Consider the following 13954-nt stretch of genomic DNA (forward strand, 5'->3'; position numbering starts at 1 on the left):
TAAGCCAAGCTGCCTCTGATTTATCCCTTGTCAGAGTTCTAAAATGCAAGTCAGGCGATCTGCATTAACTCCTCCCTGCCACCAACTATCTAGGTAATCTTGAGCAAGTTCCTTTACTTCTCCGGGCCTCTGTCAAATGAGATGCACTAAATAATCTCAAAAATCTTTTTTTGCTCTACTTTAATTTGATTCCAGTGTTGATAATGACTTGTGACAGAATGATAAGGGAAAAATGCTGCTCCTCTAGCTCCAATATAAAAGTTAATATTGAGAAGAGAGCTTCCAACTCACCTTTTTTAAATTCAGGCCATGAGAGATATTATCTGCTGTCATGAATGCTGTCATGAGATGGGTGAGAGCTCCAGCTTCCCCACAATGAGGTCGGAACAGAAACGTATTCATGCCTCGTTCCCTAGGGAAACGGAGCTACTATAGCAATCACAGGTGACTGACTGGGACCTGGCAACAATTCTGGGCATAGAGTGATTTATAAGAAAATCTGGTAGGAAACACCAGAACACTCTGAAAGGGAGTGAAAGGGAGTGGGGTATCCAATGTATTCAGCAAAACTGACAATTCCAAATCATAAACTTAATTCTTCCCAAACACAGGCTTTTTGAAAAAAGAGACAACATAGGATATGAGGGTATGGAGGAAAGTTTTGATTACCTGAACAGAAACATCTTCAGTTTCCACCCAAAGTTTACCAATATCACCATGTCGTTGTTTCTCCTACTCACACTTTAGCGGGGAAACATTTCCAGAAAACCCCATTATGATAGTCCTCTATTTATTCCTTACCCAGATATATCAAGAAGGGTAAAATGTATGGAATTTTATAATAAATTGCACAGTGATTAGTGTAAATTCCTAAACTTCCAAAGAAAAGGAACTGTGAAAGTTACTGAAGGCTCCAAACTGTCCATTCCTGCCCCTAAATAAATAAAGAAACCGAAGAAAAAGACAAGGGAAAGAAATTTCTGCTCTGGGCCAGCTGGCAGCATCCCAGCAGTATAGGTCCTCAACCACCTAGGGTGCCAATGTATGAGGAAAGGGGTGTGTTAAATAGATTCTCCTTCTAGCTCCAGTTCTCATCTACTTACTTTCTCAGGCCGTTGAGCACCGTGATGTTTGCGTACATATAGTAGGCATAGTAAGTGTAAGATGGATTCTTTTCCATGGTCCACTCCTGGGGCTTAGGGCTCTTGGAGGAGAACATGTGGCCACTGTGTTTGGACTCATCATCCACACTGTCGAAGCCAGTAATCTGTCAGGAAGAGTGAGCCACGTAATGGGTTCAGTCTGAATGCAGGGTCCCAGCCCTCAGACAAACTTTCAGGTTCCAAAGGCAAGGACCAAATGTCAGAGATAAGCATCAAGAATTAATCATGGCTAGGTAGGCGGGCTGGTTCATGTGCAGTCGTAGGAAGGCCTTCAGGACCATGCTTACATGCTTGAGGAAGACACTGAGGTCTGGGTGAGCCTGGGGATTGATGGTGGCCTCAAACACTGGCATGAAAATATTCTCCAGCATCTTTCCGAAGTGCGGAAGGAAATTCTTAGATCGGAACACATCACTAGAGGCAGGAATGAAGAGAATTTAGGAGGAAAAGCTTTTTTGGACTGATAGTTCAAAGCAAAGGACCAAAGGCAAGCAAAGGACTAAACACCATGTTCAGGAGAAGACCTAGTGTCTCCATCCTAGGTCCACTCTGGTACACTCTTCTTGGTTACCCATAAAGAAGGATTCAGTTTGGGTTTGGCATAGGAGGTATAAATTTCCTGCTGGACCACATGCCCCTATATCTTCTAGAAATCCTCTGTGGTAAGAAAACTAAACGTTCACAGCTAAGTCCAGATAGAAAATGAAGAGTATGGGAACTCTGTCATGAAAGGTTCAGTGATTTTTACGTGTGTGGCATCGTGGGCATGAAACAGTTATCAAGAACACCTCTGATATGCTGTGGCCAGGGGGCAATCTAACAAATTCTTATATAGCACTCAATATATGCCATCCACTCTTTTAAGTGGCCAGAAGTATTAGCTAATTTAATCCTCATAAAACACAATAAATTAGGTACCATTATGACCCCATTTTAAAGATGATGAAACTAAGGCACAGAGAGGTCATGCAACTTGCCAAGGTCACACAGCTAGTAAGTGGTAGAGCCAGGATTCAAGCATAGCCAGTCCAGAGCCAGGGCCCATGCTTCTAACCACCACACTCTAATGCCTTAATATCTCTTCCTTAATGATATTAGACAGGATGTTTTACTCCAGTCAAAAAGCTACTTTTTTTTTTTGGCTAAAGAGACAGAATAAAACTCTTGTGTTGTCACAGGGCACACACACAGCATGGAGGTAGGTGGCCAGACAATATATAAACACTTAACTTAGATAAAAGATCAATGATATGAACATCCCTGAGGGCAATGAGTAATTAGCAGGTGATAATACCATTAATAAATACTCATTAATTATGGAGAACTTGAGCACTTGTAGATGAGACAATCGGCAGACAGTGGTAGAGGTTCTGATACAAGAAAGGTACACCCCAGTACAGATGTGCATGGGAAAGAGTGAACTGGACACAGAGAGGAAGACCAAGAGAAAGAAAATGTATAGTAAAATGTATATAGTTCTTATCCTAAGTCTTAATCATTCTCAATAAGTTATTTTGTGATCTGCATAAAATCCCCTGTTTTAAAAAACAAAACCAAAAAACCTGGTTAGAAAACTGAACTGAAATGACCGTCCTAACTCCTGTCTGTCATCAAGAGTGCTAAACCCAGAGGGGACAAAGCCAGGCACCCGGGCCCCAGTACTGAGTGCTGTTTAACGAAGCTTATTTCTGTCCAGATGTGCTGCACATTCCTTGTTGGTGTGGAGGAGGTGAGGCAGGTGGGATCTTGAAGGCAGACTTTAGGGTTTCCAGTGGGTGGGTACATACTAGATCCTGGGGACCTGGATCATCCATGTCATGTTGGGGCAGTAGATGCGGTTTCGGACGAACCAGGTGGAGAGTTTGCTCCACTCATCAGGACTGCGGCCATAGATAGACAGGCGGGGCTCAGTGTGCTGGTACTTGGCGTCCACCAGGTCTGCACCTACCTCCTGCAAAGCCAAGAGAGGAGTCCAAAGCCAGGAATTCCCATGGGTCCCTCAGGGGTCTAAACCTGTGAGGTCTAGGGAGAGGAGATGGGTACTAAGAAGAACAGAGGAAATATGAAAGGAAGTCGGAGGAAAACTATCAAGCTTAAGATGTAAGGAGCCTGAGAGGTGAGGGGGGAGCTAGTCGGGCTAAGAGACTGATAGGATGTAATAGAGTCTAGAGAGAAAAAGAGTCAGACTAAAGATGATGAAATCCCAAGGCACTGCTGCAAAAGAAATTCAGCTTTTCATATGCCCCCTATCTCCCAAAACACACATCTCCCAACTGCACCTGTCATTCCCGCCTCCTAATGTTCAGGTGTCATGAAGGTCAGGATGGATTCTGATCCTAATTCTTCCTGAACTTACAACTCCAAAAGCCTGGAAGAGCCGGGTCCTTAATCCCAAATCCACACCCTTAGGGTCTCTGTCCTAGGAATCAAGGTCTTTGAAAATCATTACAGTGAATGTTTCAGAAGAAATTATCACATTCATTTGTGTATTGCCTGACCCCAGGGATAGCACCCTTCCTCCCTCCCTCCCTTCTTTCCTTCCTTCCTTCCCTCTTTTCTCTTTCCTTTTTTCCCTCTCTCCTTCTTCCCTCCCTCCCTTTCTTCTTCCCTCCTTCCTTCCTTCCCTCTTTTCTCCTTCCTTCCCTCCCTCTCTTCTTCCCCCTCCTCAAGAACCAGGCCAGGTACCATAGATCTGGTTGATTTCTCCTCACCTTGATGATAGTGGCAAAATATTCCCCATTAATGTAATTGTCTGTCTTCAGGTAGATGTCCCGTAGCTCACTTGCTCCTACAGGATTGTATTTGTCATTGAACTTATCAAAACGCTGGAAAGTCTGACGTCCCTGCATCAGGAAACAGGAGCATAAGTGTATCTTTATCAGAGCTGCCTGAACACGGAGAGTTAGGGAATGGCCACAAGGAACAGGGGTCTGGTAACAGGAGAAGGGTTTGGGGTGGAGCAACTAAGCCAGTGTGCCACAACTACTGAGCCTGTGCTCTAGAGGCCACGAGCCACAACTACTGAGCCTGCGTGCTGCAACTACTAAAGCCCGTGCCTAGAGCCCGTCTCCACAACAAGAGAAGCCACCACAATGAGAAGCATGTGCACCGCAATGAAGAGTAGCCCTAGCTCACCACAACTAGAGGAAGCCCGTGCACAGCAACGAAGACCCAACACAGCCAAAAATAAAATAAATAAAATAAATTTATTTAAAAAACAAAACAAAACAAAACAGGAGAAGGGCTTGGGCTCCAAGAATGGAATCCAATACAGCTGACAATGAGAGAACCTCAAAACTGTCCATGGGTTCTTTCAGTCAGCATGGTAAGCCCATGTAGTTTAGTGGGCTCTGAGAAAGGAGAGTTTGTAGGAGAAAGGCATGTGGGCTTCTGAGTATTAGATGAAACTGACATTATCTTTTCAACCTACAGCATGAACATCCAGAGAATCAACAGTCAGATCGTAGGGATGCATTTTTAATTTAGCAAAAATTTCCTTGAGGGTCAGATTTTTCTCCTTGGTGCTACAGACCACTCTGTCAGCATCAACTTGGTAAGATTTCTGAATAAAGCGCAGTAGATGTTTCTGGTTCATGCAAGCGGCTGCATGGATATGGGTATCCACCTGTGTGTGTATTCAAAGAAAAACCAACAATCAGCTTGAGTTATGCTTCTCTGTGGTGCCTGCCAATCCCACCGTGATGGGAGAAAAGAGTATATGATAGGGGTGTGACCTGGCAGCTGGTGGAGGTGGCCGAGCAAAAAATGAACCCATAGCACCTTTTTGTGCCCCTGTGAAAGGGTGAGGATGTGAAAGATTAGGCTGGATTATAATAATATTGCCTGCTTCTCTTGGATATCTGTGCATCAAATTTACTTCCTATATTTGATCCACACAAAAGTCTTGGGGACAATTCTCCACCCATGAGACACAGCTGGAAGTGAAGCAGCTGCTACAGCTTTCAGCCCCAAAGGGAGAAAGGTTGAAATGATGAAGCCATGGCACAGCGATGGCACTTATGAGTTAGGTATTTTTATGAGTACAGTTTTATAAGCAGAAGTTTTGATAGATTAAGTAATTTGCACAGGGTTATACAGGTGGCTGAGCCAGGGTTTGGTCCCAAAGCTCTGCTCATATATTTCCTACTCCCACTTCCTTGCAATCATTTAAGTGGTCAGGACACATCTTGGAAGTGTTTCTAGTTGATTAGTTTTCCATTTGTTATTCACAATCCTCTTGTGAACTAGACTGAGCAGATATATTTCCCAGTTTTACAAATGAGGAAACTGAAACTCAGAAATATTTAATCACTTCCCCCCCAATGTCTTACAGTCAGGAAGTAGAAGAAAGAGGACTAGAATGAAGACCTTTCAAATCCTAGAATAGCGGTTTTTGAGGTTCTATTCGTTTTTATTATTTTTGTTGTTGATGATAACTATAATTTTTATGGCAATATGTGATAAACCTTTCTATGTGGAAAACAGTAGAAAAGGCATTTTAATCTTTTAGACATCATCTATCTGCTTTCATGAAGTTCTACCGAACCTGCAGAAATCTTACATGAATCAGAAAAACAGTATCTTTCTTGTCCTGTTCAAGAAATAAGTGGATTAGTGTTTTTGTCCAGGAATGACCCCTGAGCACCAAATATGTTTACCTTCCTGCAGTTGTAAAAATCCCGGTGGGGGTTGCTCTTCAGCTCCTTCAACTCATCCATCTCGTTGAGCATCTGATGGACCTGGAACTTGGAGGAGAGGAACTTCAGGCGCCGGTGGGTATAGGTCTTACTGTGAAAATTAAATCATGATTGTAAAAAATTCCAGACATTTAAGGAAAACAGTCACAATTTCAAAACTATCAGGACCCTTATAACCTGTAGAAAACGATTATGTTTGTTTCCAAATGGAACTGGCTTACTCCTCATTAATCTAACTTGAAAAGTATTGGGCTCCAAGGACTTAATCTTTTCATCAAAATAGTACATAAATAATAATGAGGGAGGACTGGGGCTCAAAGCCTGTCTCAGCCACCTGTGTGACTTTGGACAAATCACTTAACTCGTCAAAGTCTCAGCGTGTAAATCGGGAGTTATAAAAATACCCACCTCATAGAACGATTGTGAGAAGAAAAAGAAACAATGCACATGAAGGTTTTAACATAGTGTTTGGACCTTATAAGCAATTAATTAATACATAGCCTTACTGTCAGTAGTAGTAATAGTAGCAGTAGTTTAGGTCTTAACACTTACACGGGTCCTCGGGCAATTAAAGCAAGTAAAAAATTCATATCATCTAAGAAGGTGTCCAGATTTGGGTAAGGAAGTGGCTTAGGCTCCTCTTTGCTGGCTGCTTCTTCATTAGGATAGATGTAAACCACACCGTCCTTCATTTTGAGGTGATAACCGAGGTTTTCCGGGAGGTTATCTGTTCGGAAGGGGTCTTCTCTCTTCTTCATAGGAGGGGTAGAGACTTTTTCAATAAAACACACAATAGTATATCAGCACGTAGGATGAATGACCACATAAAAATAACCAAAGTTAAATACTGTAAGATCTCATTTGTATGGAATTCTGTATGTCATAAGTTGTAATTATTCAGAGCTAAGCTAAAGTTTATTTTTACATTATTTCCCAAAGGTGGCTAAATTAGTAGTATAAAATAACTATAACATTTTATCTAGTGTAAGAATGATTTTCAAGTTCTTCAGAATTGCTGTTTATATAATTGCAATACTACTTACAAACCATTTTCGTTATTTATTAAAGTTGTTAAAGTCTTCTTGTTAAGAGCATTTTATTAACATTTGAGATGACTGTGTAGAAATAAAAGTAAAACTACTGTTAAAACGTAGAGTTTGGGCCTTTTCCTTATTTAAACCAAGCTTCTCTATCAGTCTTAATTTAGAGTGTTTTTTTTTTTTTTTTTTTTTTTGCGGTACGCGGGCCTCTCACTGTTGTGGCCTCTCCCGTTGCGGAGCACAGGCTCCGGACGCGCAGGCTCAGCGGCCATGGCTCACTGGCGCAGCCGTTCCATGGCATGTGGGATCCTCCCAGACCGGAACACGAACCCGTGTCCCCTGCATCGGCAGGCGGACTCTCAACCACTGCGCCACCAGGGAAGCCCTAGAGTGGTTATTTTTTAATAGACTTAATTTTTTGGAGCAGTTTTCGGTTTTAGGGGCGTGGTGTGATGAATTGGGAGATTGGGATTGACATATATACACTAATATGTATTAAATGGATAACTAATAAGAACCTGCTGTATCGGGTTTCCCTGGTGCGCAGTGGTTAATAATCTGCCTGCCAACGCAGGGGACACGGGTTCGAGCCCTGGTCCAGGAGGATCCCACATGCCGTGGAGCAACTAAGCCCGTGCGCCGCAACTGCTGAGCCTGCGAGCCACAACTACTGAGCCCGAGTACCACAACTACTGAAGCCCGTGTGCCTAGAGCCCGTGCTCTGCAACAAAGCGAAGCCACCACAGTGAGAAGCCCGCGCACCGCAACGAAGAGGAGCCTCCGCTCACCACAACTAGAGAAAGCCCACGTGCGGCAGCGAAGACCCAACGCAGCCAAAAATAAATAAATAAATTTACTAAAAAACATTTATATATTAAAAAAAAAAGAACCTGCTCTATAAATTCTGATGACCAAAAGAAAAGAAAAAGAAAAAGTTGGCACATTTTCTATCCAAAACTGAGATAAGGAACACGAAAGAAGTGAGACAGTACATTGCTATGTCAAATATAAACTTTCGAGTCCCTACTCTTAAATATACTAGAGAAATAAAGTATAATTTAGGAGAAACGAAGGCAAGACATCCTAAATGTCAATACTATAGAAGATGAACAAACCAATGTTATGAGTTACCAAACTGGAACATGTTTAATATGATTTTAATATTAAAAAGAATTAAAGAGAAGAAGCTCTAGAACTGGAAATCTTTAACAATATAACAATTTGATAGTTCAAAAACCTTAAATAGCTGTCTCCCCTCAATTTCAATTCTAGAAGTCTAACCCTAAAGATATAGAGCAATTGTACAAAGATGTCTTAATAAAGATGTTTATTGTAACCTTGTTGGAAATAAACTTTTAAAAGTCAGAAATCTAAACGCCTAAATATAGGAATTGGTTAAATAAATTATGATACAGTTATACAATAGAAATTATTAAAATCTGATTGTTTTAAAATATGTACTATATAAGAAAGAAAGTAAAAATGAGATATGTAAATAAAGTGCTATGGAAAGTCAAAACCTGTAGTTTACTTTTATCCAGAGGTCCGAGGAAGGAAGGAAATGATAATGGTTGGGCTGCACCTTGAAGGATGAGACTGGATCTGGACATTTGGACATATAGTAAAAAAGTGAAAGGAAGGGCAATGCAGCACAGGGAATGGCATGGCAACGGTACAGGGGCAGGAATGTGCTGATCTAAATGGACAACAGGATATGCTTCCAACCAGGACAAAGAGTTCAAAGGTGGAGTAAAGGAGGTAAGTTTATAAATAGATTGAGTGTGCAAGTCCAAAAATAAATAAATAACAGGTAAATAAAACACAGTTAGGGGCTTCCCTGGTGGCGCAGTTGTTGAGAGTCCGCCTGCCAATGCAGGGGACGCAGGTTCGTGCCCCGGTCCGGGAAGATCCCAAGCCGCGGAGCGGCTGGGCCCATGAGCAATGGCCACTGAGCCTGCGCGTCCGGAGCCTGTGCTCCGCAACGGGAGAGGGCACAACAGTGAGAGGCCTGCGTACCGCAAAAAAAAAAAAAAAAAAAAAAAACCCACAAAAAAAAACATAGTTAGATGGTAGTAGGCCTTGAATGTCAGCCTCAAGACTGGACTTAAGTTTGTAGGGGGACTAGTTAAAGGTTTTTGTCAGGAGAAGGATGTGCTCAGATCTGTTTTATAATTACTGGTACCAAAGTGAGGATGAACTGAAAGGAAGTGAGATTAGAATTTAACAGAGTAGTTAGGAAGCTATTGCAATGATCTGGACAAAGAGAAATATGCACCTAATTTAGGGCTTGAGGAATGGTGAAGAGAGGAGGTTCTGAGAGATATTGTACAGACTGAATCAAGTGACTGGGCACTTGGGGGGGAGAGAGAATGGAGCCAAAGATGACTATGATATCTTAAAACTGGGTTACTTATAATCATGGGGCACATTTAACAGTTAGTAGTTAAACCTAAAGCTATATTCCAGACATTATATAAGAAAATTACTTACCTGGATAGAAGCTCTCATTTGCTACCCAAGCCTCACCCTCAATGTTCCTCAAGTACCGGGAAGCGGTTTTTGGAAACCTCTGAAACGACTTCTGCATATTCTTCTCCCGTATACACAATGCCCGATAAAGACCTTTGCAAACCATTTCGAAATCTTCAACCGTAACCTACCAAGAAAATTTCAGAGTAGCTCCCGTGAAAACTGGAGAAGCGGGTAAAGCTTGTCATTGGCACCTCCCAGCTCTCCTGGGTGTCAAACAGCCCCTGCTGAGCCGCTCCTGCTTCTCACTCAACTTGGGCCCTGGGTCTCCCTCAAGGAGCAGGCCCTGAAGTTTTAATCGCTCTTCCATTTCTGCCAAAACGTGTCTGTCCTATGAGTCTTTCCTTACAGTCCCGTATTTGTTTTTGGTTTTTGCTAGATAGCAGTGATTATCTAACAAACATGATTAAAAGAACCCATTCTAACATGGACAATACTTTCTCCAGGTAACAAAAGAACATTTTAAGTGTGGGCTTCTGAAGACAATATCTCAACTGAAAAACAATGTTGGTGTAATTTGAGAACTCAGATCACCTGCTGGTCAGTGTGGGAAAAATTGGGGGAGGAATAAGGTGTCACACTTCCCTCAAATCCTGTCACCCATGCACTGCCTTCTGTAGCTAGAGACGGATCAGAACATCATCCTGTGAGAAGTCATTCTTTGGGACGGTTTTGAACAGAATTTTATCTGGGACTAAAAACAGAGATTCTAGAGTAAAATTTTCTTAGAACTGCTGGAAATTTCCTAAAACTGGTCTATTTCCCTGGCCCCATCCCCAACTCCTGGCTGGGCTTGACATGCCCAAACAGTTATAACTCTAAATCATTGCATGCTCATCATCAGAATGCAGAGACTTTCTGGGACCAATGTAAGCTTGTTCCCAATGGTTTGAAGTCCAGATATTAATCCTAAACAGTTGAACTCTTTTTAATGACTTGCTGACCTTGGCCAAGAGAGTCTGGCACAGGTGCTAGGTCTGGGGGTCTGCTTCCAATAGCATGCTTGTTCCTTTGCTACCTAATGGGCCACACATCTAAAAGCTCCTTGAGGACAAGAGCTGGACCTATCCACCTTCTTGTCCTCAGCACTTAGCACAGAGTGCCTGGCACAGAGTATGTGCTCAATAAGGACTGATTACAATGAATTTGTTGTTTTTCTGGGATGAATGGCCTTGGGAACTTCGCCCTAATTCCCCCTTTACCTCTCTGTTCAGTTATAAAGGCAAAGACTGATTCAGGTACAGGCTACAACTAGGTGGAGTGTAGCTCAGCAGCTCAGCCACCTTCAGCCAACAGGTGTAGCCACATACTTGGTTCTTCAGAGCAATTATACTCCAATAAAGATGTTTAAAAAAGAAAAAAGTAAAAAGAAAGAAAGAAAGAGAAAAAAAAAAGACTCCAGGCCGAGATTTCAGGTGCCCTCCAGCTTTTATAGGAGGAGAAGCTAATCCCTGACTTCTGTGAGCCTTGTCCTTCCTCTCATCTTCTTTCTTTTTATTCCTGTTTTCATTTCCACCAAGCACATAGGGATCAAGTTTGTCTCTTAATATTTGTGGTTTTTTTGAACTCTGGCCTTCTCCAAACTTTGTTTTCCACGTTGCTATTAAACATTTCATTTCAGTTATTTAGCATCTAAAATCCCTGCCATTTATAGAGCACACGTGTTATCATGCAGAAAACGAATAAACAAGAATAGTGTCCATTTCATTGCTCTGTCATTTTAAAATATCTTGGGACTGACCCTAAGTGGGTCAGTTACTTGAGAAGAGGGTTTAGGACTGGTCATTAAAACTATATTTGGAGCATAGACCAATGGCTAAACAGCAATTTCACCAATATGATGCTGATTTTGCAAGTCCATGTGGCAGAGTTTTATTTATTGACCAACTGTTCTGGATAGGACAAGCAGGTCAAGTTGTTTGCAACCTGAGTTTACTATCCCTGTGGCATACCAGAATCTGTTCCAAGCAATAATCTACTGTGTAAGCATCTGTGATGAAATTGGACAGGACAGTTGGTAGAAAAACAATAGCTGCATTAGAATGTTCTGACCTCTCTCATCATCTTCTTCTTCTTTCTTAAAAAAATAAATTTATTTATTTTTAGCTGCGTTGGGTCTTCATTGCTGCACGCGGGCTTTCTCTAGTTGTGGCAAGCAGGGGCTACTCTTCATTGCGGTGCACAGGTTTCTCATTGCAGTAGCTTCTCTTTGTTGCAGAGCACAGGCTCTAGGCAGGTGAGCTTCAGTTGTTGTGGCACGTGGGCTCAGTAGTTGTGGCTTGCAGGCTGTAGAGCGCAGGCTCAGTAGTTGTGGCGCACGGGCTTAGTTGCTCCACGGCATGTGGGATCTTCCCGGACCAGGGATCGAACCCATGTCCCCTGCATTGGCAGGCGGATTCTTAATCACTGCACTGTCAGCAAAGTCCTCTCGCGTCTTCTTTCCTCTGGTCCCTCCACTCTTCTTTCCTCTTTTCTCTCCCTTTCTCCTGATCTGTTTTCTTTGACTGGTTAATGCTACCTGCAGCGCTTCTCTCCATTCTAGGTCTGCTCTGGGTCCATCTTTCCCCAAGAGCCCCTCCCCACCCTGCCCCCCGGGCCTCCCTGAGGCTCCCTTTCCTGCTTTATGATGCCCTCAGTGAGACTAGTTCAGCTGCTACTCTCTTTGGTTCTTTTGCCAAAATCTGTCCGCTGTATTCTGTAACACACACATCACATTCTACTGCGTATTCGCATGTGCAAGCAAATGAGATAAAGGAGGAGAAATTATGTGAGATGATAAAAGCAAAACAGAAATATGTCATAGCATATCGTAAACAACAAGGTCCTACTGTATAGCACAGGGAACTATATTCAGTATCCTGTGATAAACCATAATGGAAAAGAATATAAAAAAGAATATATATATATATGTAAAACTGAATCACTTTGCTGTACAGTAGAAGTTAACACAACATTGTATATGAATCATACTTCAATAAAATTTTTTTAAAAGTCATAGCATATTGGTATTGAAATGTGATAATGAAGTATAGCAAAGGACAGGTGAGCTATGACTCAAAAGCAAGGGGAGGAAGGAAAGAAGCTGAAACAATCAAGCTGAGTATCTTTCTAACAGCTACATGTGAGGGGCAAGAAGAAACTCACCCCAGAGGAATAATCGCCTGTGATCTGCACTCTCTGAAAATCAGGCACGGTCTGGTAGGTGGGAGACGAAGAAATGTATTCATCAATGGGGGACAATTTGGTGGAAGATGTTTCACTTTGTGGAACGGACAAACTAATGGTCTTCTTTCCGAAGAAACGCTTTTTTCTCGGTTTGAAATTGAAAAATAAAAAGAGTTAACTTTATCTTCATTGCGAGTTTCATTGTGATAAGTTGATGTTCCACTATACAATTTCATTTTGAGGAAAAACAGCGAAAATTAAATGTGGGCTGGGTGTCAGAAACAGGATTCAACCTTATGGAAAGGGGTATCATGTTACAGTGTTCCCTTCGTCCTCGTATACCTTGGAACAGTGGGCCTTAGGGAATGTACTAGAAGACTCTCAGCATGACACTGTCCTGCACAGGAGGCCCACTCCCAGCAGAACAGGAGGTCTGGGTGCTGCAGTAAGCACAGGCTATGTCAGTTAGTACCTGTGTCATTTGGTGCATGTCCCTTAAATTCTGTGAGCTTCTGTCTCTCTCTCTAAAAAAGTGGTGTAATAATGTCTACCATTCAGGATTTCTGTGAGATTTAATGTTTATAAAATGCTTAGCACACTACCTGGAACTTGTAAGTTGCTTAATCAACATTACTTCCTCAAATCAACATGTATTTATTCAGTTTCTACTTTGACCCATGCCCTATGTTAGGTCCTATGGGGGATGCCAAAGAAGGTAGATTGTTGTTATTTCCTTAAAGAAATAAAACCAAGGGAAGGACTGCAGAATGACCTTCTCCCCATGAAGCTGGTTGCGGGGGGGGGAGTGTTTTGAGGAGGGGGGTCCAAGTAAGTGGTCAATAACAGGTTTGAGGACTAAACTGTGGCACATAGTGACAGGTAGTGAGTACTAGAGTAGTTCAAAGAAGGGAAAATAAACAGACTTTGTGGAGAGGGATCTGTTCAGGGAAGGCAGTAGTTACGCATCACAGGCATAGGATGGGCGGTGCCTGAGGGCAGAAACGGAGGGCTGTATCCCTGAGGCCTGGAGGAGGTCAGACTGGCTGGAGGGCAGGATTCCTATCAGGTAACACAACACTAAGGTTGACTAAGGACAGAGTCCAAAGATGAGGCTCTTGAGTTCCAGTTTCTACATAGTGTGGAAATTGAGTGTGCGCACAGCAGCCATCAGTCCACTTTGGTTTGGAACAATCACATGGTAGATCATGTCCTCTTGCTTGGGTGAACAGGAATGCTTCAACTAAAGACAGATTGGATGAAGGTAGGAAGGCCACTGTTTTCTTCTTTTTTGGTCCTCGTCGCTTCACCCTAGTGTATTCAGTGTGTGTGTTTGGGGGGGTGTGGGTTTAACTCTGACAGA

The 13954-nt window shown here is 42.4% G+C and overlaps 1 protein-coding gene across 1 annotated transcript in view; it reads right to left on the minus strand.

Annotated features, from left to right (window-relative positions):
- The window catches only part of AMPD1 (adenosine monophosphate deaminase 1), a gene marked incomplete at both ends in the record, with an annotated part of 29147 nt that overhangs the window by 1366 nt on the left and 13827 nt on the right, over positions 1–13954 (minus strand). Inside the window, 10 exons of the mRNA XM_082612167.1 lie at positions 292–412; positions 1104–1267; positions 1451–1577; positions 2951–3114; positions 3875–4006; positions 4594–4788; positions 5822–5951; positions 6413–6632; positions 9391–9556; positions 12574–12739. Of these exons, the coding sequence (XP_082468293.1) occupies positions 292–412; positions 1104–1267; positions 1451–1577; positions 2951–3114; positions 3875–4006; positions 4594–4788; positions 5822–5951; positions 6413–6632; positions 9391–9556; positions 12574–12739 (1585 nt within the window). The remainder of the gene's footprint in view (positions 1–291; positions 413–1103; positions 1268–1450; positions 1578–2950; positions 3115–3874; positions 4007–4593; positions 4789–5821; positions 5952–6412; positions 6633–9390; positions 9557–12573; positions 12740–13954) is intronic.

This window comes from Mesoplodon mirus, assembly GCF_964341445.2.
Source record: "Mesoplodon mirus genome assembly, chromosome: 3".
In the NCBI taxonomy this organism is placed as follows: domain Eukaryota; kingdom Metazoa; phylum Chordata; class Mammalia; order Artiodactyla; family Ziphiidae; genus Mesoplodon; species Mesoplodon mirus.